General features: G+C 46.5%; 1 protein-coding gene and 2 long non-coding RNA genes across 3 annotated transcripts in view; 1 reads left to right on the top strand and 2 right to left on the bottom strand.

Moving 5' to 3' along the window:
- Positions 1–23723, bottom strand: part of LOC309536582 — a 221452-nt gene that overhangs the window by 101535 nt on the left and 96194 nt on the right. The window lies entirely within an intron of this gene.
- The window catches only part of PLOD1 (procollagen-lysine,2-oxoglutarate 5-dioxygenase 1), a 35588-nt gene that overhangs the window by 5078 nt on the left and 6787 nt on the right, over positions 1–23723 (top strand). The window contains exons 2-16 of the mRNA XM_082230023.1: positions 601–692; positions 2055–2191; positions 2993–3156; positions 6603–6715; positions 7488–7551; positions 8467–8564; positions 9270–9371; positions 11278–11409; positions 11559–11680; positions 12396–12500; positions 13868–13993; positions 17857–17998; positions 19222–19335; positions 21088–21153; positions 22504–22608. Coding sequence (XP_082086149.1) covers positions 601–692; positions 2055–2191; positions 2993–3156; positions 6603–6715; positions 7488–7551; positions 8467–8564; positions 9270–9371; positions 11278–11409; positions 11559–11680; positions 12396–12500; positions 13868–13993; positions 17857–17998; positions 19222–19335; positions 21088–21153; positions 22504–22608 — 1682 coding nt within the window. The remainder of the gene's footprint in view (positions 1–600; positions 693–2054; positions 2192–2992; positions 3157–6602; positions 6716–7487; positions 7552–8466; positions 8565–9269; positions 9372–11277; positions 11410–11558; positions 11681–12395; positions 12501–13867; positions 13994–17856; positions 17999–19221; positions 19336–21087; positions 21154–22503; positions 22609–23723) is intronic.
- LOC309536536 overlaps positions 612–23723 on the bottom strand; it is a 34407-nt gene continuing 11295 nt past the window's right edge. Inside the window, exon 3 of the long non-coding RNA XR_014221590.1 lies at positions 612–708. This is a non-coding gene — a long non-coding RNA (uncharacterized lncRNA). The remainder of the gene's footprint in view (positions 709–23723) is intronic.

Below are 23723 nucleotides of genomic sequence, written 5' to 3'. Positions count from 1 at the left end.
ATCCTGGCATGATCACTGAGATCATCTGAAGGAGCGTCACTGGTCATTCCCTGACTTGGTGAGGGTCCATTTGAAATCAACAAGGAACCAAGCCTTTAGTGTCATTGACTGCCACTAGAGATTCTGTCTCAGCTCTTAATAGCCTACTGAATTCTGTACTTTTCTGGTAAGGTAAAAGGTCAAGGGACCCCTGACCATTAGGTCCAGTCGTGGCAGACTCTGAGGTTGCGGCGCTCATCTCGCTTTATTGGCTGAGGGAGCTGGCGTACAGCTTCTGGGTCATGTGGCCAGCATGACTAAGCCGCTTCTGGTGAACCAGAGCAGCACACGGAAACGCCGTTTACCTTTCCGCCGGAGTGGTACCTATTTATCTACTTGCACTTTTGATGTGCTTTCGAACTGCTAGGTTGGCAGGAGCAGGGACCGAGCAACGGGAGCTCACCCAGTTGCAGGGATTCGAACCACGACCTTCTGATTGGCAAGTCCTAGGCTCTGTGGCTTAGGGCTCTTCTTAATATTCTTACCTTTGATTGAGTAAAAGTAGGACCTTCTTGATTGGGAGACGACTACCTAAATTTTCCTTCTTCCTCCTCCATCCAGATAATTTATTGGTTCTTACTGTGGCCACCAAGGAGACGGAAGGATTCAAACGGTTCAGAAGATCAGCCCAGTTCTTCAACTACAATGTCAAGGTGATGCCAGGAGATTCTGAGTTACGTGGAAATAAGGACTCAAGAAGCGGGACCAGAAGTCAGACCCGTTGGTCCATCTAGCTTCATGTTTTTGCGTTTTTTTCCCCAAAAAAATAATAATATTGGTTTTCCAAATTTCTTACAAACATAAACAACAAAAAAGAAAAAAACATTACTATTAAAAAAATACATACAAACATTTATCCTACCTGTTATAATCATATTTTTGTTACCATTGTTAGATGACTTCCTCGAATCCCTCTAGCTGTATTTCCATATATCTCATTGTAGCAGTTTTCCAATACTAATTTCCAATCAATTTACCTTAGTCATCTAGCTTCATGTTGTCTACACGGACTGGCAGCAGCTCTCTGGGGTTTCAGGCAGGGGGCATTCCTAGCTAAGGTTACCAGATGCTCCCGTTTCCCAGAGACAGTCCCCAGATTTACAAATCAGTCCCCATACAAAATCCATTAAAGTTGAAAAGTCTCCCCAGATTCATTGAATAAAATCTGGTAACCTTATTCCTAGCCCTACCTAGAGATGCTGTGGATTCAACCTGGAATCTTCTGCTTGCAAAGCAGATGCTCTACCACTAGGTTTTGACATTTCCCTTAAGACATAGGAAAGACCTTCTCCATGCAGCTTTCATCTCACATTCAAAGCCCAACTCATTTCACATTACACAATATGCCTTGTCAACATACTGTGTTAATGTTCCGTACATGACCTGTGATTTAAAGGCACAGTTCCAAATGTTTTGGTTTAAGGATCCATAGAAAACTTGGCAGCTGTCTTCTTGCCCAGCAGTAAGGGAATGAAATTGCTACCTTTGGACTCCCAGTACGTTTCCGAGCACAATTCCAAGTGTTGGTGCTGACCTTTAAAGCCCAAACGGCCTCGGTCCTATATACCTGAAGGAGCGTCTCCACCTCCACCGTTCAGCCTGGACACTGAGATCCAGCTCCGAGGGCCTTCTGGCGGTTCCCTCATTGCGAGAAGTGAGGTTACAGGGAATCAGACAGAGGGCCTTCTCGGTAGTGGCACCCACCCTGTGGAACACCCTCCCTTCAGATGTGAAGGAAATAAGCAGCTATCCTATCTTTAAAAGACATCTGAAGGCAGCCCTGTTCAGGGAAGTTTTTAATATTTAACGCTGTACTGTTTTTTACACTTGATTGGGAGCTGCCCAGAGTAGCTGGGGAAACTCAGCCAGATGGGCGGGGTATAAAGAATAAATTATTATTATTATTATTATTATTATTATTATTATTATTATTAAAAATGCACAGGTGCTAACCCGTTGAAGCAGAGAACTCGGGGAAAGAAAGGCTTCATTGCAAATCTGCTTTCACCCTCTAGGTCCTAGGATTAGGAGAGGAGTGGCACGGAGGAGAGAATAAAAGGACGACAGGAGGTGGTCAGAAGATCCGTCTCTTAAAGTCAGCTTTGGAAGAATATGCGGAGAAGGAGGATTTGGTCATCCTCTTCACAGAGAGGTAAGGAGACCATAAGCAGTGTGTTATGTGCAGATTGGTGGTAAGAAAGGCAGGCAGATGGAGGCTGGCTGGGGGCAGACAGGTTTGTGGGAGCAGCATCCCATTCTCCCGAACGCAGGTGTAGGAGAACCTTTCACGTTTCCGAGCACAATTCAAAGTGCTGGTGCTGACCTTTAAAGCCCTAAACGGCCTTGGACCAGTATACCTGAAGGAGCGTCTCCACCTCCATCGTTCTGCCCAGACACTGAGGTGCAGCTCCGAGGGCCTTCTGGCGGCTCCCTCGCTGCGAGACGCCAAGTTACAGGGAACCAGGCAGAGGGCCTTCTCGGTAGTGGCACCCGCCCTGTGGAACACCCTCCCACCAGATGTCAAAGAGAAAAATAACTACCAAACGTTTAGAAGACATCTGAAGGCAGCCATGTTTAGGAAAGCTTTTACTGTTTAATAGGTTATTGAATTTTAGTGTTTTGTTGGAAGCCGCCCAGAGTGGCTGGGGAAACCCAGCCAGATGGGCGGGGTATAAATAAATAATAATAATAATAATAATTTATTCTTCTTCATGCTCCAGATGTTGCTACGCTACAACTCCCATCATCCCTGGCCACTGGCCGTGTTTGCAGAGGCTGGTGGGAGTTGTAGTTCAGCAAAATCCAGAGGGACCCATCCCATAACTAAGCCTCCCTTGTCATGGACCAGTAAGGAAAAATAACTTCTCTACCTTTCCCAGCAGAAGCACCTACTTGAATTCTTCTTCCTGCTCTTTCCGGTACCATCCTTTCTTCCCTGTTTCCTCCCCTGCAGCTATGACGTCATATTTGCTTCAGGCCCGGCAGAACTCCTGAAGAAATTCAGGCAAGCTAAGGCCAAAGTCGTCTTCTCATCAGAGACCCTAATCTACCCCGACCGAAGGCTGGAAGCAAAGTACCCCCAGGTCCAGGAAGGGAAGCGATTCCTCGGATCTGGAGGTAAGAGGGACTGGAGCTGTGGCATGGAGCATTGGAGGAGTAACCAGGAATGAGAGAGCAGGCGGAATGGTTGAAATTTAAAGACTATTTAGTTAAATATGTTAAGATAATTTAATTGGGGAAAAACTTGCAAACACCAGATTGGCTTAGGATTTAAATATGTGATGTTAGAGAATAATATGTTTAAAGTTAAAATGAAAAGAAAGAAAGATGTTAAGTGATTAAGTTAATTTTATGAGAAAATTGGTTTTGGAAAACTGTTACAATGATATACACTGAAATTCAGCCAGGGGAATTAGAGGAAGTCACTTAACAATGTTACTAAGATTGGATTAAGTACAGTTAAGATTTATGTTCGTTTGTTTGTTGAAAAATTTTGGAAAATCAATAACAAAAATTGGGGGAAAAAGGAATGAGAGAGCAGGAACTGGGTTCAAGTTTCAAAACGCAAGAACACAAGAAGAAAAAAATCCCAAGCACCAGAGCACTTTCTCCCTTCCTGTGTTTTCCAGCAACTGGTAACCAGAAGCTTTGCTGTCTCCAGCCATGTAGGCAGAGCACAGCCATTCTAGCTATAATAATAATAAATAATAAATTGTATTTATACCTGACCAGAGCCAGGCTCAGGGCAGCTAACACCAATAAAATCACAGTAAAAACATAATGGGGGGGTCAATTTAAAATACAGGTTAAAATGCAATTTAAAATTCAGCCTCATTTTAAAAGTAGCTGATAGATTGAAACCATAAGGGGAGGGCAACATAAGGGTCAGACTGAGTCCAAACCAAAGGCCAGGCGGAACAGCTCTGTCTTGCAGGCCATGCAGAAAGATGTCAAGTCCCGTAGGGCCCTAGTCTCTTGTGACAGAGTGTTCCACCAAGTCGGAGCCAGTACTGAAAAGGCCCTGGCCCTAGTTGAGACCAATCTAACCACCTTGTGACCTGGGACCTCCAAAATGTTGTTATTTCTGGACCTTAAGGTCCTCTGCGGGGCATACCAGGAGAGTACGTGGGTCCCGTAGGTACGAGGGTCCTAGGCTGCATAGGGCTTTAAAGGTCAAAACCAGCACCTTAAACCCGATCCTGTACTCCACCGGGAGCCAGTGCAGTTGGTAAAGCACTGGATGGATGTGATTCCGCTGCGAGGACCCGCTAGTAGACATCAGTGACCGTTTTGTATTTGTCTAATCTTCTTTTCAAGCCATCCAAGTTGGTGGGCCTCATTGGCTCCTGTGGGAGTCAGTTCCATAGTTTGGGGACTGGTGAGTCACCATGTGAGCCAATGGGTTTTGAGAGTTTGCTTCATAATACTGTATTTTTCGCTCTATAAGACACACTTTCCCCCCTCCAAAAATTAAGGGAAAATGTGTGTGCATCTTATGGAGCGAATATGGGTTGCTTTTGCTGAAACCAGGAGAGCGAGAGGGGTCGGTACACACCGATCCCTCTTGCTCTCATGGCTTTGCTTCGCTGGAGAGGCGCTGCGCAGCTTTCCCTTTCTGCCGCTTCACTGAAGGGGCACTGCGCAGAGAGGGAGAGAATTTTTTTTCTTGTTCTCCCCCTCTAAAACAAGGTGCGACCTATGGTCGGATACATCCTATAGAGCGAAAAATACGGTAATTCAGTTCCATTCAATACATATTATTGTTTATAGGCAACGACTATCACAATACAGCATAAGCACATATCACACAGCTACAGAACAAAAGACATTGCAAGCACCAGAACGGGACAAATCTACAATGTCCAAAATTTAGTAACGTTCTTTCTAGTGCTTCATAATAATGAGATCTGAAAGCTTACCCCTTTCTGGGTGCACAATGCAAGTCTGCAAAGGATACTGTCTTCTCCCTGAACTAAATAATCATTACTTGATCCTTCGTTGTGCAGCTACAACTGCAAAATGGCTGAAGGGATATACATTTCCTTCAGCCAACTAATACAGAAATAGAACATTTCCAGTTAACACAGAACGCCTTGTCTAAGCAGAACCAAACGCGAGGTAAGTCTGGGATGTGCTTCTACCCTGAGAAAGATGTAGGCTTTTTTTTTAAAAAAAGCAATGATTCTTAATTACTTTAGGTAGTAGTCCCTTTTCAGACTTCTTAAAAAAACACATACTTCTGCTTAATGATGAAGAGTTCTGCATAGCACTGAGGTCTGCATGGAACTGGCTCCACAGGAGGCAGTGATGTCTAGCAACCTAGTAAAGGTAAAGGCAAAGGTAAAGGGACCCCTGACCATTAGGTCCAATCGTGGCCGACTCTGGGGTTGCGGCGCCCATCTCACTTTATTGGCCGAGGGAGCTGGCGTACAGCTTCCTTCCGGGTCATGTGGCCAGCATGACTAAGCTGCTTCTGGCGAACCAGAGCAGCGCACGGGAACGCCGTTTACCTTCCCGCCAGAGCGGTACCTATTTATCTACTTGCACTTTGACGTGCTTTTGAACTGCTAGGTGGGCAGGAGCAGGGACCGAGCAACGGGAGCTCACCCCGTCATGGGGATTCGAACCGCCAACCTTCTGATCGGCAAGTCCTAGGCTCTGTGGTTTAACCCACAGCGCCACCTGCGTCCCAATGTCTAGCAACCTAGATGGCTTTAAAGGAGGATTGGACAAATTCATGGATGAGTAGAGAACTATTGATGGCTACTAACCACAAGGGCTATGCTCTGCCTGCACAATCAGAAGCAGCAATGCTTCCGTGAGAAATCACAGGGGAGAGGGCTCTTGTGCTCAGGTCCTCCTCGAGGGCTTCCCAGAGGCATCTAGCTGGCCACTGTGAGAACCAGAGGCTGGCCTAGATGGCCCATTGGCCTGATCCAGCTGAAGGCACTTCTTCTGTTCTTATGCACACTTCTCTTGCAGAGCAACATGAACTTAGCGTATTTTTCGCTCCATAAGACGCATTTTTTTCCTCCTAAAAAGTAAGGGGAAATGTTAGTGCATCTTATGGAGCGAATGGCACTGCGCAGAGAGGCAGAGCTACGCAGCGCCCCTTCAGCCAAGCGGGAGGAGGAACAGAAGGGGCTCCTTCTGTTTCTCCTCCCGCTTGACTGAAGGGGCGCTGCGCAGCTCTCGCTCTTTGCGCAGCGCCCCTTCAGCGAAGCGCCTCTCTTGGCTTCTGCCCGCTGCCCAGGAGAGGCTGTGTGTGGCTATCCCAGAAGCCAGAACAGCCAGAGGCTATCCCAGAAGCCAGATCCCTCTTGCTGTTCTGGCTTCTGGGATTCAGAATATTTGTTTTCTTGTTTTCCTCCTCCGAAAACTAGGTGTGCCTTACGGTCTGGTGCATCTTATGGAGCGAAAAATACGGTATTTCTTATTCTTTAGAAACCAGAGTTGTTGACACTTGCGTTTAGGTATTTAATGTGGCCTGGAATGTTTCTTGACCTTGAAGGCAAAAAAGGGAAAGTTAATTCTCTCTTCGTCTCTCTCTCTCTTCCTGACAGGGTTCATAGGCTACGCTTCACACCTCTACAAGCTTGTAGCAGATTGGGAGGGTCTTGACAGTGATAGCGACCAGCTGTTTTATACGAAAGTCTTCTTGGATCCACAAAAACAGGTAAATTCAGGGCGCAGAGAAGCTGTGTGCATGTGTGCCAGGCAAGCTTTTTAAAATGTAGTTACTTTCTCCCCATTTTAATAAAAAATGAATATTTTATTTACAATCAATATAATACACATAAAACATAAAACAAGCTATCGGGTGCTCAAACAACCCCTAAATTATATATATGAAGAAGAAGAAGAGTTTGGATTTGATATCCCGCCTTTCACTCCCTTTAAGGAGTCTCAAAGCGGCTAACATTCTCCGTTCCCTTCCTCCCCCACAACAAACACTCTGTGAGGTGAGTGGGGCTGAGAGACTTCAGAGAAGTGTGACTGGCCCAAGGTCACCCAGCAGCTACATGTGGAGGAGCGGAGACTCAAACCCGGTTCCCCAGATTACGAGACTACCGCTCTTAACCACTACACCACACTGGCTCTCATATATGTATTGAAATAAAGCTACTTGTTTGGGAACCTGTGGCCCGTCAGCCAAACTTGGCCACCAGGATGCTCGTCGTTCGGCCCATAAGGATGTCAGGTGTGGGGTGGATAAGGCTTCTAAGGAACAATAGGGAGCTGAAAGTTGTTCCTTTGCTGGAGCTCTTTCCAAATTTAAAAATCCACCACCCACAAGCGGACAGTATTGAAATGACTTGGTGGTCCACGATTTGTACCTGTCTGGTGTAAACAGACGTTTTGCTTTAGAGAGAAGAGCCAGAATTTCAAAATCCCTTTTCCAGCTCTTACGATAATGTGATTTCTATTTTATTTTGTCTCTCCCATAGACAAGCATCAATATCACTTTGGATCACAGGTGTCGGATATTTCAAAACCTGAATGGAGCCCTAGGTGAGCATCTGGGAAAGGAGATGGAGACGTGTCCTGCATTTCTGCAACCTCAGTTCTGGGGTGTGTGAGGAGTCAGGTTTTTAACAGTGAAACTCCCTGCCTGTTGACAGGGAGTTAAATGATTTTATTTGATAATTTTAAAAAGTGCTTCCTGTCCCGGGCGCTTTCAGAAGGAAGGACGGGATATAAATGGTAATAAATGAATGGACCCCCTGAAATGAGTGGGCACGACTAACTTAGTTCCATTATTTTCAGTGGAGCTGCTGTAAGTAGTTGGTTTCAACCTCTTAAGTCATCTTGCAAAGTTGCAGTCAGGCATTGTGGAAGTTTCTTAATCCATATCCTTCTGGCTGCTCTGATCTCTGCATGCCCTGAACAAAAGTAGGTTTTGGCTGAGCTTTTGATGCAAGTAGCTACAAAAAACTTTGCCTAAGGCTATGGCAGGAACCAAAACTAGATCGTAGGGGGTGTAGGTGATTGTTACTCTCTCAAAACATTGTGTTTTATTTTGTTTCTTTTTTTAAAAGAAGTCAACAACCGCTACGCAATTAATGACTTATTTCTTCATATTGTTTTGATGTTTTTGTCATAATCAGCAAGTGCAGAAATAACTACAGTGGTACCTCAGGTTACACACGCTTCAGGTTACAAACGCTTCAGGTTACAGACTCCACTAACCCAGAAATAGTGCTTCAGGTTAAGAACTTTGCTTCAGGATGAGAACAGAAATCGTGCTCTGGCAGCGCAGTGGCAGCAGGAGGCCCCATTAGCTAAAGTGGTGCTTCAGGTTAAGCACAGTTTCAGGTTAAGAACGGACCTCCGGAACAAATTTAGTACGTAACCAGAGGTATCACTGTACACGGAAAAGCATGGCAGTTCATTGTTCCCTTCTGTTCTCTCCCTCTTTTTTTTAAGATGAGGTGGTCCTGAAGTTTGAGAACGGGCGCGTGAGAGCACGGAACCTCGCATTTGACACCCTCGCGGTTGTCATTCATGGCAACGGCCCCACCAAGGTAAGGCCAGTCAGGGTGTTCCAGAACCATAGGGACCTAAACAGAGCCTAGCTGCTGGATCAGGCCAGTGGTCCATCTAGTCTCACAGTGGCTGACCTGTGGGAAACCCTCAAGCAGGATCTGACCACAAGCGCTCTCTCCTCTCCTGTGGTTTCCATCAGTTGGCATTCAGAAGCATCTGACGGTGGAAGCAGAGCCATCGTGGCTCGGAGACATCAAATGCCCTATCCTCCTCCATGAATTTGCCCGATCCTCTTTTAAAGCCATCCAGGTGCGTGGCCACCACTGCCTCCTGTGGCAGTGAGTTCCACAGTTTAACCCTGAACTGCGGGGAGAAGGACTTCATCTGTCCTGAACCTTCGGCTGTGATTTCTAGTGTCACAAGAGATGGAGAAAAAACATTTTCTCCCCATGCCATGCATAATTCTGTAAACTTCTCCCATCTCGCCTCTCGCTCGCCTTTTCTCCAAAGTGTCCCAAGGAGGGGAGAGCGCTTCTTGAACTCGGGCCCCGCTTGCAGACTTCTATTTTTGGAGCACCTGGGCAGCCACTTTGAGAACAAGATGGGCCTTTGGAACGATCCAGTTTCGTGTTCTGAGACTAGAAGGAAAGATGTCCTCGCTTGCAGACTTAACAGAGCAAAGCGAGTGTTTCCGTCCCAGCTTTGCGACTAAAGATCTGGGAATCTTTCTCTCTCCTCAAAAGCTGCAGCTGAACTACCTGGGGAACTACATCCCTCGGACATGGACCTTTGAGACGGGCTGCACGGTTTGCAACGAAAGCTTGAAGAGCCTCGCAGACCTGAAAGTAAGGACCAGCTGGCTTGCTGGGGAGGCTGGGATACCTGTGGCCCTCTTTCGGACTCCAACTCCCATCATGCCTTGTTCATCAGCCGTGCTGGTTTAACCCACAGCGCCACCCGCGTCCCATTTCCTACTTTAAGTGGCTTAAAATGTAGCGAGGTTGCTTTACCCCAGTGCATTTCTTCCTTTCCCCCCAATGATAATAATAATAATAATTTATTATTTGTACCCTGCCCATCTGGCTGCGTTTCCCCAGCTACTCTGGGCGGCTTCCACAGAAACCAAAAATACACTAAAATATCACACATTAAAAACTTCCCTGAACAGGGCTGCCTTAAGATGTCTTCTGAATGTCAGGTAGTTGTTTATCGCTTTGACATCTGGTGGGAGGGCGTTCCACAGGGCGGGCGCCACTACCGAGAAGGCCCTCTGCCTGGTTTCCTGTAGCTTTGCTTCTCGCAATGAGGGAACCACCAGAAGGCCCTCTGCGCTGGACCTCAGCGTCCGGGCAGAACAATGGGGGTGGAGACGCTCCTTCAGATATACTGGAGCAAGGCCATTTAGGGCTTTAAAGGTCAGCACCAACATTTTGAATTGTACTCGGAAACATACTGGGAGCCAATGTAGATCATTCAAGTGGTCTCTGCAGCCACTCCCAATCACCAGTCTAGCTGCCGTGTTCTGGATTAGTTGTAGTTTCCAGGCCACCTTCAAAGGTAGCCCCACCTAGAGTGCATTGCAGTAATCCAAGCGGGAGATAACTAGAGCATGCACCACTCTGGCGAGACAGTCTGCGGGCAGATAGGGTCTCATCCTGCATACCAGATGGAGCTGATAAACAGCTGCCCTGGACACAGATTTGACCTGCGCCTCCATGGACAGCTGTGAGTCCAAAATGACTCCCAGGCTGCGCACCTGGTCCTTCAGGGGCACAGTTACCCCATTCAGGCCCACGAATCCCCCACACCTGCCTGCCTCCTGTCCCCCCAAAACAGTATTTCTTTCTTGTCAGGATTCAACCTCAATCTGTTAGCTGCCATCCATCCTCCAACCGCCTCCAGGCACTCACACAGGACCTTCACTGGTTCTGATTTGAAAGAGAGATTTTATTGAAGCTCTTTCATAATACAAGAAGAGAAAGGAAATTAGCTTTGCTGTCCAGCTGCTATTTGGATCAAAGTGGATGGCTCAGTTGGTAGAGCATGAGGCTCTTCATCGCAGGGCTGTGGGTTCGAGCCCCACATTGGGTTAAAAAAAATCGTGCATTGTGGGTGATTGGAGTAGATGGCCCTCGTGGTCCCTTCCAAATCTACAGTTCTGTGACTCCATGATTCTAAATAAAAACAAAAAGAGAAAAGAAAATGCAGGGTCCGCTCTCAAAGGGAGTTCTCACACAGAAAGAGGTGGACGCTCCCAGCTCTCACCTGGGAGCTTTGCTTTCTCCCCCCCCCACCCTGGGAGATCTTCCCTTCCCTGCCTGCCTCTTACTTAGGGTCCTTCACAAGCCATCCATCACCTTCATGTGTGTAATCTTTGGACCCCAGTAATGGCCCAGAGCAGAGAACATGCATCCTCGAACCCTGGTCTTGCTTGTCTGGACGGAGGACAGAGCGGTTTGTGTGTAGAAACTAACCCACTGTAGAAAAGTAAAATTCACACTCGTCGCTCCACCCACTTTTGCCTCTGGCCCTGCCCACCACTGGTATCTGGCCCCCAGAATGTTGCCCAGAAGAGAATGTGGCCCTCAGGCTGAAAGGGGCTCTCTATTGCTGAAGCAAGCCTTCGACCTGATCCAGCAGATGTTGACATTCCTATCTGAAAACATAGGTTGCTCATCACGGCTGGCTGTCTTGGTCTGTCTCGTCTTATTTATGTAGTCTTGTCTTTTCTCCCCTCGTACCTGAACGCAGGAAGATGTGCTGCCTGTGGTCCTGATTGGCATCTTTGTCGAGCAGCCCACCCCGTTCCTCACCCCGTTCTTCCAGCGCCTGCGGAAGCTGCGCTACCCCAAGAAACGGATCCAGCTTTTCATCCACAATCGGGTGAGCGCCTTCGCCCCATCCTTAGGGAGGGCCGTTCGCCTCCTAGAAGCCTTTGCTCCTTTAAGCTCTCAGCTGGTGAGCGTGGCTGTTTTGACCAGACCAGCCATAGCTCTGGTGTAAGGCGTTCTGCTTTGTGTTGTTGTGTCCAGGAGGAGCATCACCTCGACCAGGTAGAGGAGTTTGTGAACGAACACGGGCAAGAATACCGCTCTGTCAAAGTGGTTGGGCCGGATGACCATGTGGAGAATGCTGATGGCCGGAACATGGGCATGTAAGCCAATTATTATTATTATTAAGCTCAAGGTGGCACACATTGTTCTCCTGGCCCCCTTGTTCTCTCCCCACAACAACTCTGTGAGGTAGGCGAGGCTGAGAGTGGTCACCCAGTAAGCTTCATGTCCGAGTGGCAATTTGAACCCGGGCCTCCCAGGTCCTAGCCCAGTACTCTTAATAATTATACCATACTATCTCTCCTGGTAGGGACGCAAGTGGTGCTGTGGGTTAAACCACAAAGCCTAGGACTTGCCAATCAGAAGGTCGGCGGTTTGAATCCCCCCCGATGGGGTGAGCTCCCGTTGCTTGGTCCCTGCTCCTGCCAACCTGGCAGTTCAAAAGCACGTCAAAGTGCAAGTAGATAAATAGGTACCGCTCCGGCGGGAAGCTAAACGGTGTTTCTGTGCTTCTCTGCTTTGCCAGAAGCGGCTTAGTCATGCTGGCCACGACCCGGAAGCTGTACACCGGCTCCCTCGGCCAATAAAGCGAGATGAGCGCCACAACCCCCGAGTTGGCCACGACTGGACCTAATGGTCAGGGGTCCCTTTACCTTTTTATCTCTCCTGATGCTGTAACGCTTCTGGGCTTTTGTTTGCTGGTGAGAGATGGCCAAGGTATAGGCAGTGACTCTTGATAGTATCTGCCCTTTAAAACCTCTTGAGCCAGCCTTGGACTGACTGACTGACTGATCTGCCTGCTTACTGCCTCTTTAGGGACCTGTGCAGGCAAGACCCAGTCTGTGAATATTACTTCAGCGTAGATGCCGAAGTGGTGCTGAAGAACCCTGATGCACTGCGGATCTTGATCGAACAGAACAAGTGAGTCGCTTATCTCAGCTTCCTGTTCTGTGGGTGCCTTAGGCAAGTTTAGGGAGAAGGTGTGGTCCTTCCGCGTTCCACATCTGGATGCAGCTGCCAGATTGAAACAAACCTCTCTTGATGCAACAGAACCTGTCTCCGTTTGGATTGGATTGTTAATTTTCGACATGATTCCTGCATTGCAGGAGTTCCCAACTATACAGTTCTATTATTCAAGGTGCCCCCCCCCACTCCACCATTTTGTGTGAGTTTGGGGGTGGGGGGAAGAGATACGGACTCCAGTTTTCCGAGCGACTCTGCTTTCGTATTTCAAATCTTTAAAAGATGCAAGTTTCTATCCCCTATGGAAGAGGAAATGTGCTTGAAACTGCTTGACTGGCTATCAAAACCCAGAGGAGTTGCTGAGTAAGGTTTTCCAGAGTTGGAAGTTCATTGTCCTGCATAGTTCCTTTCGCTTAGTAAATGCCACAATCTTGGAGAAGTTATGCAAATGTACTTGGCTTTATTTTATGCATGTTCTGAAGTTAATCTTGGGCCAAATAGACCTGGGAATATCTTGCCTTTTGTTACGGAAATTACAGAGGGGGGGCACATCTTTAAAGTTAAATATTACAAATATTATGCCTGAATATATCCTTCCAACTTGACAGCTCAGGGAAGTCACCTAGCTTTAAAAATAATATAAAATCATCTCCTTTCCCAGTTCCCCCCCATTCCAAAGCTATTTTCCCCTTGCAAAAGGACTCCAGGAAGTTCTCAGAGGTGACAATTGTTGGGCTCATTGTTAGCCAAAGGAAGCCAAATCTCATCACCTGACTCGCCTCAGGCTCCAGACATGCAAAGGAACTTCTATTGTACTTTTGGGTGGTGGGTACTTAAGACATATTTGACTATGCTAATCTTATACCTGAGTCTTGCCCCGCCATGTCTGCTTATGCTAATCTTGTACCAAGGACTTGTCTGGACCTGTTTGCCAAGGTTAACCCCTCCCCTTCGAACTGTATTCTGGGATGTGGTGGGAAAGTTTTAAAAGTCTTTGTCACCCCTTCCTCTGGGTTCAAAATTCGCTCTTTGAACCTATTGCACAATAAACTTTGGTCTACAGCTATTTGGTCTATAGCTATTTGGTCTATAGCTATTTGGTCTACAGCTATTTGGCTGGACTCTGTCCTTTATTCCGCAGGGACCTGCTGGCTCTGCCCGACGAGCTGGGTGACTGAGCAGCCTTGCACCTAGATTTTTCCTTAACACTTTCATCCCACTGTTTCCCACCTCTATACAAGCAAAAGTACCTCCCCAAGTTTTGGGTTCATATGCACACTAATATCCCATTCTTTTCTGTGCCTTCCTTAACCCCCACCTCCCAGATTTGTGATTGCCCCACTTGTGAGTCGTCTTGGGAAGCTGTGGTCAAATTTCTGGGGGGCCCTCAGTGCCGACGGTTACTACGCCCGCTCAGAGGACTATGTGGATATCGTCCAGGGACGCCGGATGTGAGTACCATGAAGGATTTCAACAAAGCTTTGGCTGCTTCTCCATGTCACACTAAACCATAGTTTAGCACAAAGTGTTGTAGAAAAAACAGGGAGTTTGGCTTTTGCTGCCCAACTCCCCAAGGGACTGAGTCCCCTAAGTCCATGATCGGTCAGAGATGAATGGATGGAGGCAAGATCCACAGAAAGCAAGACAGATCTTTATTTTTCTGTTGCAACAGAGTCCCCACCCCCTTGCAAGGAGGTAGGAGAGACCCAGAGCAATGGTGTGCAAGCCCCTATAAAGACTTTGCCCACCCTGTAGCCCAAGACCACCTCCCAAAACATCATACATACACATAGGCGCCGACTCCATGGGGCTTGAGGGGGCCCGAGCCCCCTCAAAAATTCGTTTGGGGGGGCTCCGCCCCCCAATAATCTCCGGCGCCCCTCCAGCAGAGCGCCATCGCCGCCCCTCCCCCAGCCCAAAATGCACAGGGAGGGGTCGGGCTGCATGCCTCCTGCCCTCCCTCCCGAGCAAAAGCTCCACCCAATTTCCTTTGGAGCTGATTAATAGTCGCAGCACGTTCTCCCCTATTCGCTCACGAGGAGGCGGCGCCACTTTATTTGCATATTCATGAGCTTATTTATTATTCATGAGCTTTCCCGGGCCCCCCCAATATTTTTTATAAGTCCGCATCCCTGTACATACATCACAGTAGGAGGTGGTCTCCAGCAGAAATTTCAGAGTGTTGCTTCTCTCCTGTCTGCCAGGATACGTGAGAAAGCCTTACTTGATTGCATTTTCAGGGTAGCCTGGCCATTCCTTTGAGATGGTAAATCTCAAATAAAAATAAAATAAAAAGGTAGTTCCTGAATTTCTTACGCATATTGAGTTTGCTGAGCTTAACAGATACTTGCCAGACTATTTGCAGGGAGGTGTAAGCTCCTACAGTCCAAAGCCAATAGGAAATTTTTTCCCATTTCCCTCTTCCTTGCAGAGAAATATTTCTCAAATTGGAGAGTCAAAATGGCTTCAGGATTGCTCTCCTGTTCTATTTCAGACACATGGTTTATATACTTATGTATGTGTTTTCCTTGTACAGTTATGAACATTTACCGTATTTTTCTCTCTATAACACGCAGATTTTTTCTCCTAAAAAGGAAGGGGGAATGTCTGTGCGTGTTATTGAGCGAATGTGTGGTCCCTGGAGCCGACTAGGGCAAGCGCAGGAACAAAAATCAGTCAAAAATCAAATCGCGTGTAGGAGAAGGGAAACCTGAAAAGAGGAAGTTGCTGCTTTCCTGCATTCTGCCTCAGGGTCTTACTGCCCACCCTCCTCTGTTTCGTTGCTGTGTTTGCTGAAACAGAACAAAGAGCAGGCAAATCCCCTCCCCTCCAGGCAAGCAGAGGGGAAAGCAGAGCGTCCTTCCTTCTAATTCCTCTCCCTGCTCCTCGCAGGCAGCCAGAAAACATGCAGGTGGGAGAGAGGGAGAGAGAGAGGGCTGGCTTGGGTGGGGTGGGGGGACTTTTGCCTTTCTTTCTTTCCTCCCTCCCGTTAAATTCCTCTCCTGCATTCTTATGCTCCTTGTCCCTTCTGTGTTTTTCTTCCCTCCCCACTTAAAATGCAGTTACAAAGCATGGATCCACATGGATCCTCAGGATCTCTGCATTGGGTCACCCCAAATTCACCATCAGATCACATAGGATGTCCATGGCTATAGCCTGCCCCCCAAAAATCACGCACCCACTGTTGCTTGGGGCTGCAATGGTGCAAAAACATGGTTACAAAGCATGGATCCACATGGATCCTCAGGATCTTTGCATTGGGTCACCACAAATTCACCATCAGATCACATAGCATGTCCATGGGTACAGCCTGCCCCCCCCAAAATCACGCACCCAGTGTTGCTTGGGGCTGCAATGGTGCAAAAACGTGGTTACAAAGCATGGATCCACATGGATTCTCAGGATCTTTGCATTGGGTCACCCCAAATTCACCACCAGATCACATGTCTGTGGCCACAGCATGAAGCACAAAAATGATACATCCACTGTTTCATTCAGAATCCCCCCCCCCTTGTTTTCCTCCTCTAAAAACTACGTGTGTGTTATGGTCAGGTGCGTGTTATAGAGCGAAAAATATGGTATTCTATATTTGAGACCTCAGAATTCTTATAACAACATTCCATGAGTAGGAACGAGCTGCAGGCTCACAACCTTTTCTCTCCGGAGCTTCTGCCTCTGGTTTTGCTTAATCACAGTTTGTTGTGTCATCTGGACCAAGCAAACCATGGTTAGCATGAACTTGAACCATGACTAGTTTCAAACAAGCCAACATCATGGATTGAGTGATTCCCTATGAAGAAAGATTGCAGCATTTTGGATTTTATAGTTTAGAGAAAAGGCGAGTGAGAGGTGACATGACAAAGGGGTTTAAAATTTTGCATAGCACGGAGTAAGTGGATAGGGGAAAGTTTTCCTCCCTCTCTCAGAACATGAGAACTTGCAGACATCCAAGAAGCTGAATGTTGTAAGATACAGGGTGGATAAAAGAAAATGCTTCTTCATGCAGCACATCATTAAACTATGGGACATGCTTACATGATGACCACCAGCTTTAAAAGAAGACAAATTCATGGAGAAGAGGACTATTGAGGGCTACCAACCAGGATGGCTGTTTTCTGCCTCCACAGTTGAAAGCAGCAATGCTGCTAACGAACTTAAAAAAATCTTTAAATATACTTTCCCAAAAAGACCTGAAGCGTTTCTACTGGGATTGATTGGAAAGGAAATTGAAAAAAAAGATAAAAAACCTCTTTTTATATGCCACGACAGCAGCCAGAAATATGTTAGCTCAGAATTGGAAAACAGACATAATACCGCATATAATGGACTGGCAGGTTAAAATGATGGACTACGCAGAACTGCCCAGACTATCAGGAAAATTCAGAGATCAGGACGAGCAGAAGTTTCAAGAAAATTGGAGTAAATATTTGATGTATATAAGAAACAATTGTAAATCTTTGAAGACACTGGTAGGGTTGGAATAACTCTTACAGCGTGTAGTTGATAATAAGATATATAGAGTACGTGATATTAGAACTTTATTTGATACTTACCAAAGAAATGGAGGGAAGTCAGAGGCATGATAGAGCCTAAGTTAAATATGTAACCTATATATGTGTAATTTATGAATGTATGTATGTGTACTGAAAATCAATAAAAAATTAATTTGCAAAAAAGAAAGAAAAAAGAAAGCAGCAATGCTGCTTCTTTGGCTGATTTTTGAATCTGTTTTTTAATTGATGGAACAATTTTAAAAATCAGAATATAGCGTATTTTTTCCTTGTATAAGACGCCCCCATGTATAAGATGACCCCTATTTTTTTAAACCCCAAATTAAGAAATTAAGTTGTTTAGCTTTTGGGGGGCGGGTGGGGGAGGTCACTTATGCCAATCGCTCACCCGCCTGCCTGCCACTACTGATCGCTTGCCACAGCCACTGCCGATCGCACACCTTGCCGCAGCTGCCAATTGTCTGCCTGCTCACCAGCCCACCCGCCCACTTGCTGCAGCCACCAATCACCTGCCTGCCTCGCCACAGCCGCCAATCGCCTGCCCAATTGTCGCTGCCAATCTCCAGCTTGCTGCTGCCATTAACCGCACGTCCCCCCTCTGCATTCACTATCCGCAACCCCCAATTTTTGCCTCTTTTTTTTTTTTAAGCAAAAAGCATCGTCTTATACACGGAAAAATACGGTAGCTGATGAAACTAAAAGTAATAATAATGGCAGCCTTAATAACTGTATATGGTAAAAGGCCTTGGGGGTGGTTAATGTGCCTTCATGCCTAATTCTTTCTCCCCGCCCCCCTTTTTCAGTGGCCTGTGGAACGTCCCATACATCTCTAGCGTCTACCTGATAAAAGGTAGCATCCTGAGATCGCAGCTCGCTCAGACCGACTTTTTCCACAGCGGCAAGCTAGATGCAGACATGGCTTTCTGCCACAACATCCGGGAACAGGTTGGTGTGGCAAGAACAGAAGCGTTGTGGTGCAGGGTTGGGGTGGGTGTGCGAATTGCTGTTGTTATCTCTGCAGCAGGGTACTTGCCTTCCGCATCCTAGAGCCACCGAATCAGCATGAAAGAGGAGCTTTTTTAGCCTCTGAGAAGGAATCTCCTCGCCCTTTGGTGCTGATTGGAGCTAGAGGGAAAGGAAGGAAGTGAGGATCAGCTCCTGGGGACACTCTGGAGAAGAGCAGCAAGGAGTTGGAGCTGTCCTGTATGCTTCTGTTTCAAGAGAAAAGTGTGCAAGTTCTGCAAATGGAACTTTGCAGAAAAAGCAACTTTTGTTGTTGTTTAGTCGTGTCCGACTCTTCTTGTCTCTCCATGGACCAGAGCACGCCAGGCACTCCTGTCTTCCACTGCCTCCCGTAGTTTGGTCAGACTCATGCTGGTAGCTTCGAGAACACTGTCCAACCATCTCATCCTCTGTCGTCCCCTTCTCCTTGTGCCCTCCATCTTTCCCAACATCAGGGTCTTTTCCAGGGAGTCTTCTCTTCTCATGAGGTGGCCAAAGTATTGGAGCCTCAGCTTCAGGATCTGTCCTTCCAGTGAGCACTCAGGGCTGATTTCCTTCAGAATGGAGAGGTTTGATCTTCTTGCAGTCCATGGGACTCTCAAGAGTCTCCTCCAGCAACATAATTCCAAAGCATCAATTCTTCGGCGATCAGCCTTCTTTATGGTCCAGCTCTCACTTCCATACATCACTACTGGGAAAACCATAGCTTTAACTATACGGACCTTTGTTGGCAAGGTGATGTCTCTCCAGAAGAAGATATTGGATCACTCATAATTTACCCCTGCATTGGAGGGGGTTGACCTAGATGACTCTTGGGGTCCCTTCCAAATCTGCAATGCTAAGGTTCTGTGTATGTGCACAGAAAATAGTAGATCTAGCTGACAGGCAATGCATTGAGATCTGCCCTGATCGTTGCAATGCGTCCCTAATTATTGGATATTCTTAGAAGGTTGCATAATCTTAGAAGGGGGCATAGCTGTGGCTATCATGAAGCAACCCTGCACTTCTGAATTTGCCACTACACTCCTGGGCAAGAAGCTGTCTTGTTCTGGAATAGTGGGGAGGAAAACCACACACTAGGCCAACTGGGAAAAGAAACCACAGGGTAGATTGGCTTCACGGGATACTAGTTTTCAATTGTGAGCAACGGTTCTCCTCATTTGCAGGGCATCTTCCTCTTTGTGACGAATCAGCAACAGTTTGGCCATATCCTCTCGCTGGAGACTTACCAGACAAGCCACCTGCACAACGATCTCTGGCAGATCTTCAGCAACCCGGAGGTGAGGTGTCTCTTGTGGAATAACCCAGCGGGCAGTACCTTTCGCAAAACTTAGGAGCTAGCGGGATTTCTCTAGGAACCAGTTTGAAGGGAGAAATGTGTAAGCAGAGCAAGAGGAGAGGTCCTGTGTTCGTGCTGCTGCTGTGTGTTCAGCGGTGATGTGGGTTTTCCGGAAAGTTTTAAATAGTGGCGGTGGGAGTTTGAATAATCCCAGGTGCAGGGATGGGAATCACAAGTGGGGAGAGTGCTTCTGCGCTCAGGTCTTGCTGGTGAGTTTCCCATTGATTCATCTCGTTGGCCTCTGTGAGAACAGCAAGCTGGACTAAATGGGCCATTGGCCTGATCCTGCAGCCAGGCTCCCCTTATATTCTTAAGAGAATGGGAGCTTCCAATTTTAATTCAGCTGCAAACATTTGGGAGACATGGGGCATGCGATTTCCCCAGGGCCACCCGTTATGAGCTTAATTTTGAACCCCAGCCCAAGCTTTTAAAATTAGGGTGGATCTTTCTCAGACATGAGCCCCTGGGTAAGGTAAAGGGACCCCTGACCATTAGGTCCAGTCGTGGCCGACTCTGGGGTTGCGGCGCTCATTTCACTTTATTGGCCGAGGGAGCCGGCGTACAGCTTCCAGGTCATGTGGCCAGCATGACTAAGCCGCTTCTGGCGAACCAGAGCAGTGCACGGAAACGCCGTTTACCTTCCTGCCGGAACGGTACCTATTTATCTACTTGCACTTTGACATGCTTTTGAACTGCTAGGTTGGCAGGAGCAGGGACCGAGCAACGGGAGCTCACCCCGTGGCGGGGATTCGAACCACCAACCTTATGATCGGCAAGTCCTAGGCTCTGTGGTTTAACCCACAGCACCACCCTGAGCCCCTGGGTACCTGTCTCCAAATGGGCGTCTCGATAAAATTGACAATGATAAGCCATACATTCAAACATAGACGGAAGGACATGATATCTTCAATCCATTGGGTAATACATGGCGGACGCTTGTCTTTCCAGCCTTAAGTCTCTAATAGCCACCGTAAGGGCTTACACAAAACCATTTCTCCTGCCACCTGTTATTTTTTTTATATGTAATAATGTTTATTAAGGTTTCACAAACAATAAAAAATTCCAAAATTTAAACATAAGAAAATCTATAAAAATACAAAAACACATAAAAAATACACAATAGAAGACAATTAACAAAGAAAGGGAAGAAAAAAGAAAGAATAAAAACAAAAGAAAAACCAAAAGACAAAACAGAAAATAGATTAGTATTTTCAAATCTTATACTCCATTCACTAGTTTCTTGACCTCCTCACACCTCCCATTTTGTATTCCAGTTCAGATATTAAATTCAGCAAACCCTTACCCTCTAACATTTATCCTCACTCAAGATATTAACCTATTATAAATATCCATTTTCCAATTATCAATCCCTATTTACATTTTCTTAAAAGTCTTTTTACCAATACCACTTATTTTCCATCAGACATCATTTCAACTTTCCTTAATTTTACAGTGCTTCTGCAAATAGTCCTTAAATTTCTTCCAGTCTTCTTCCACCGACTCTTCTCCCTGGTCACGAATTCTGCCAGTCATTTCTGCCAATTCCATGTAGTCCATCACTTTCTTCTGCCATTCTTCCATCTCCTGCTACCCGTTAGTCCCCACACCACAGGGATATGATTTAAGAATGTGTCACCTTCCTCACCCACCCAGCCCCCCAACGTTCATTTGTTCTTATTTTCTCCTGACACAGGACTGGAAGGAGAAGTACATTCACGAAAACTACACCGCAGCCTTGAAAGGGAAACTGGTAGAAACGGTAAATAGCCCTTGCCTCTTTTGAAACGGGACTGCTGAATTGGGGTGCCGAGGACCTAAAGAGCAGCATAGGCAAACTGAAGGAGGTGCCTGCTGCCAGGGCCCCACGTTTGGGTGCGCATGGCCTTTTCGGTGGTGGCTTCCCCGGAGATATTCATTTGGCTTCGTAGCTGGAGGCACTAATGCTTCTGAATGGCAGTTGCTGGAAACCACAGGAGAGAGGGATCCTGGGTTCAGATCCTGTTTGTGGGCTCCCTTCTGGGGCACCTGGTTGGCTGATGTTCTGATCCAGCAGGCCCGTCTTATGTTCTGTGTTTTGCTTTCACCCAGTTCTAATATGTGGTTATTTTTAAAAAAATCCTGTTTAGCACCACTTTGTATGTCTGTGTGTATGGGAATTTATTTTATATTGCTTGTGTCTCAAGAGCGTATTCCTTATCTTTGTAAGCTGCCTTGTGGATTTTAAAAAAGGTGGGTTATAAATCCTTCAACGTAAGTATCTGAATTCACGATATTTTATTTTGCAATCTATTTCTGAGACGTTTTGTTGCCTGCCATTTATTGGTTTATTTACCAAGTTTAAAAGAAAACGCTTTTCAACAAGGCATTGCTAATCCGATCCGCAGTATACGATTAAGAGAAGATAATCAAAACAACGTATGAAAATAGAAATCAAAATGTCTTTAAAAAAGAGAGAGAGAGTTACCACACTTCCTCTCCTACTGCTTTCCCCCAGGGAAAAACCACTCTTTAGCGCTCAATTGGAGCAAACAGTAATTCAGGTTTCCCCCGGATTGCCTTTTGTTCCAATTGATCGTGAAAGAGCAGCTTTTGCCTTGGAAAGCAGCAGGGCAAGGGGACTCATGCTTTCTAGGCACGGCACAAGCCGAAGTGTGGACGAGCCAAAATGATGGAAGAAATTCATCTTAGTCAGCCGATGGATGAGTGACAGAAAAGGAGATGAATGGAACTCCCCAAGGAAAAGCACCCCAGAGGGCAATCACATAGTAGCAGTGCCTCTTCTGTGATTGCCCTGGAGCTTTGGAATTCCCTTCCTCAAGAGATTCACTCATCTTCCTCTGCCCTCATTTGCTCTGCCCAGCACTGACTGGCTAGTGACGATTGGCTAGTGACTGTGACATACACAACAAAAAAGCAATGTTTGCAATGGAGATTCATTATAGGTTCTCAAACCTTTGTGGGGGGGTCAGGAGTGGGGTGGGTTTTTTTCATACAAGAGGTGATGCTTCCTGAAATATCCAGAACCCTGACTGTTTTGGTCTTTATTTCCCTTTTCCTTTGCCCTTCCTCTCATACTCCCTAAGCTCTTACGGTTCTTCTGTCTTGCTAGCCCTGCCCGGATGTTTACTGGTTTCCAATATTTACCGATGCAGCTTGCGATGAACTCGTAGAAGAGATGGAGAATTTTGGCCAGTGGTCCAAGGGAGGCAACACGGTAAGACAGCCCTTGGTGGTAAATCTACCAAATTCATTAACAGATGCATTTTAAAAGAAGGATTCTAATACAGTGGTACCGCGGGTTACATACGCTTCAGGTTACAGACTCCACTAACCCAGAAATAGTGCTTCAGGTTAAGAACTTTGCTTCAGGATGAGAACAGAAATTGTGCTCCGGCGGCGCAGCAGCAGGAGGAGGCCCCATTAGCTAAAGTGGTGCTTCAGGTTAAGAACAGTTTCAGGTTAAGTACGGACCTCTGGAATGAATTAAGTACTTAACCCGAGGTAGCACTGTAATTGTTTGAATCCGAGCTCTGCTTGTTTGTATCTCTGGGTTAAAATTAATAATATTAATAATAATTTTATTTATATTCCGCCCTCCCCAGCCGAAGCTGGGCTCAGAGCGGCTAACAACAATAAAATAATTGAACGAAGACCTGAGAGACTGAGGTTCGAATCCCCACTCAGCTATGAAGCTCATCGGATAGAAGTTTATACAGTGGACCCTCCGGATACGAATTAAATTCATTCCAGGGGTCTGTCCGCAACCCGAAAAATCTGTAGGCAGAGACACCGCTTCTGTGCATGCGCACGGCGGGATTGAGCACTTCTGCGGATGCGACGAAACCCAGAAGTATACGCTTCCAGGTTTGCCGTGTTCGTAACCCGAAATTTACGTATCCAGAACTAAAGGTTCCGCTGTAACATGACGCACGGTTTGGAGATAACGGATATGAAAAAGATTTTCTTCCTCTCTCGTAACACCAGAGCTCATGGGCATCCCATAATGTTGGAATATTCAGTGCATAGCCCTCTGCTCATTTGCTTAGTCCTCTTTCCAAGCCATCTAGGCTGCTTGGCCGTCCCTGCCTCCTATGGGAGCCAGTTCCATGCAAACTTCTGTGCTATGCAGAACTCTTCATCACTAAGCAAAACATGTGTTTTTTTTAAAAAAAGAAGCCTGAAAAGGGACTACCACCTAAAGCAATTAAGAATCTTTGCTTTAAAAAGAAAGCCTATATCTTTCTCATTGTAGAAGCACGCAGCCCAGACTTGCCTCTCTTTTGGTTCTGCTTAGATAAAGCATTCTGTGTGAACTGTATTTTTTCCATT

This window comes from Podarcis vaucheri, assembly GCF_965113315.1.
Source record: "Podarcis vaucheri genome assembly, chromosome: 7".
Classification (NCBI taxonomy): domain Eukaryota; kingdom Metazoa; phylum Chordata; class Lepidosauria; order Squamata; family Lacertidae; genus Podarcis; species Podarcis vaucheri.
The sequence above is the reverse complement of the archived record's forward strand: the minus strand, read 5'-3'. Positions and strand labels throughout refer to the sequence as shown.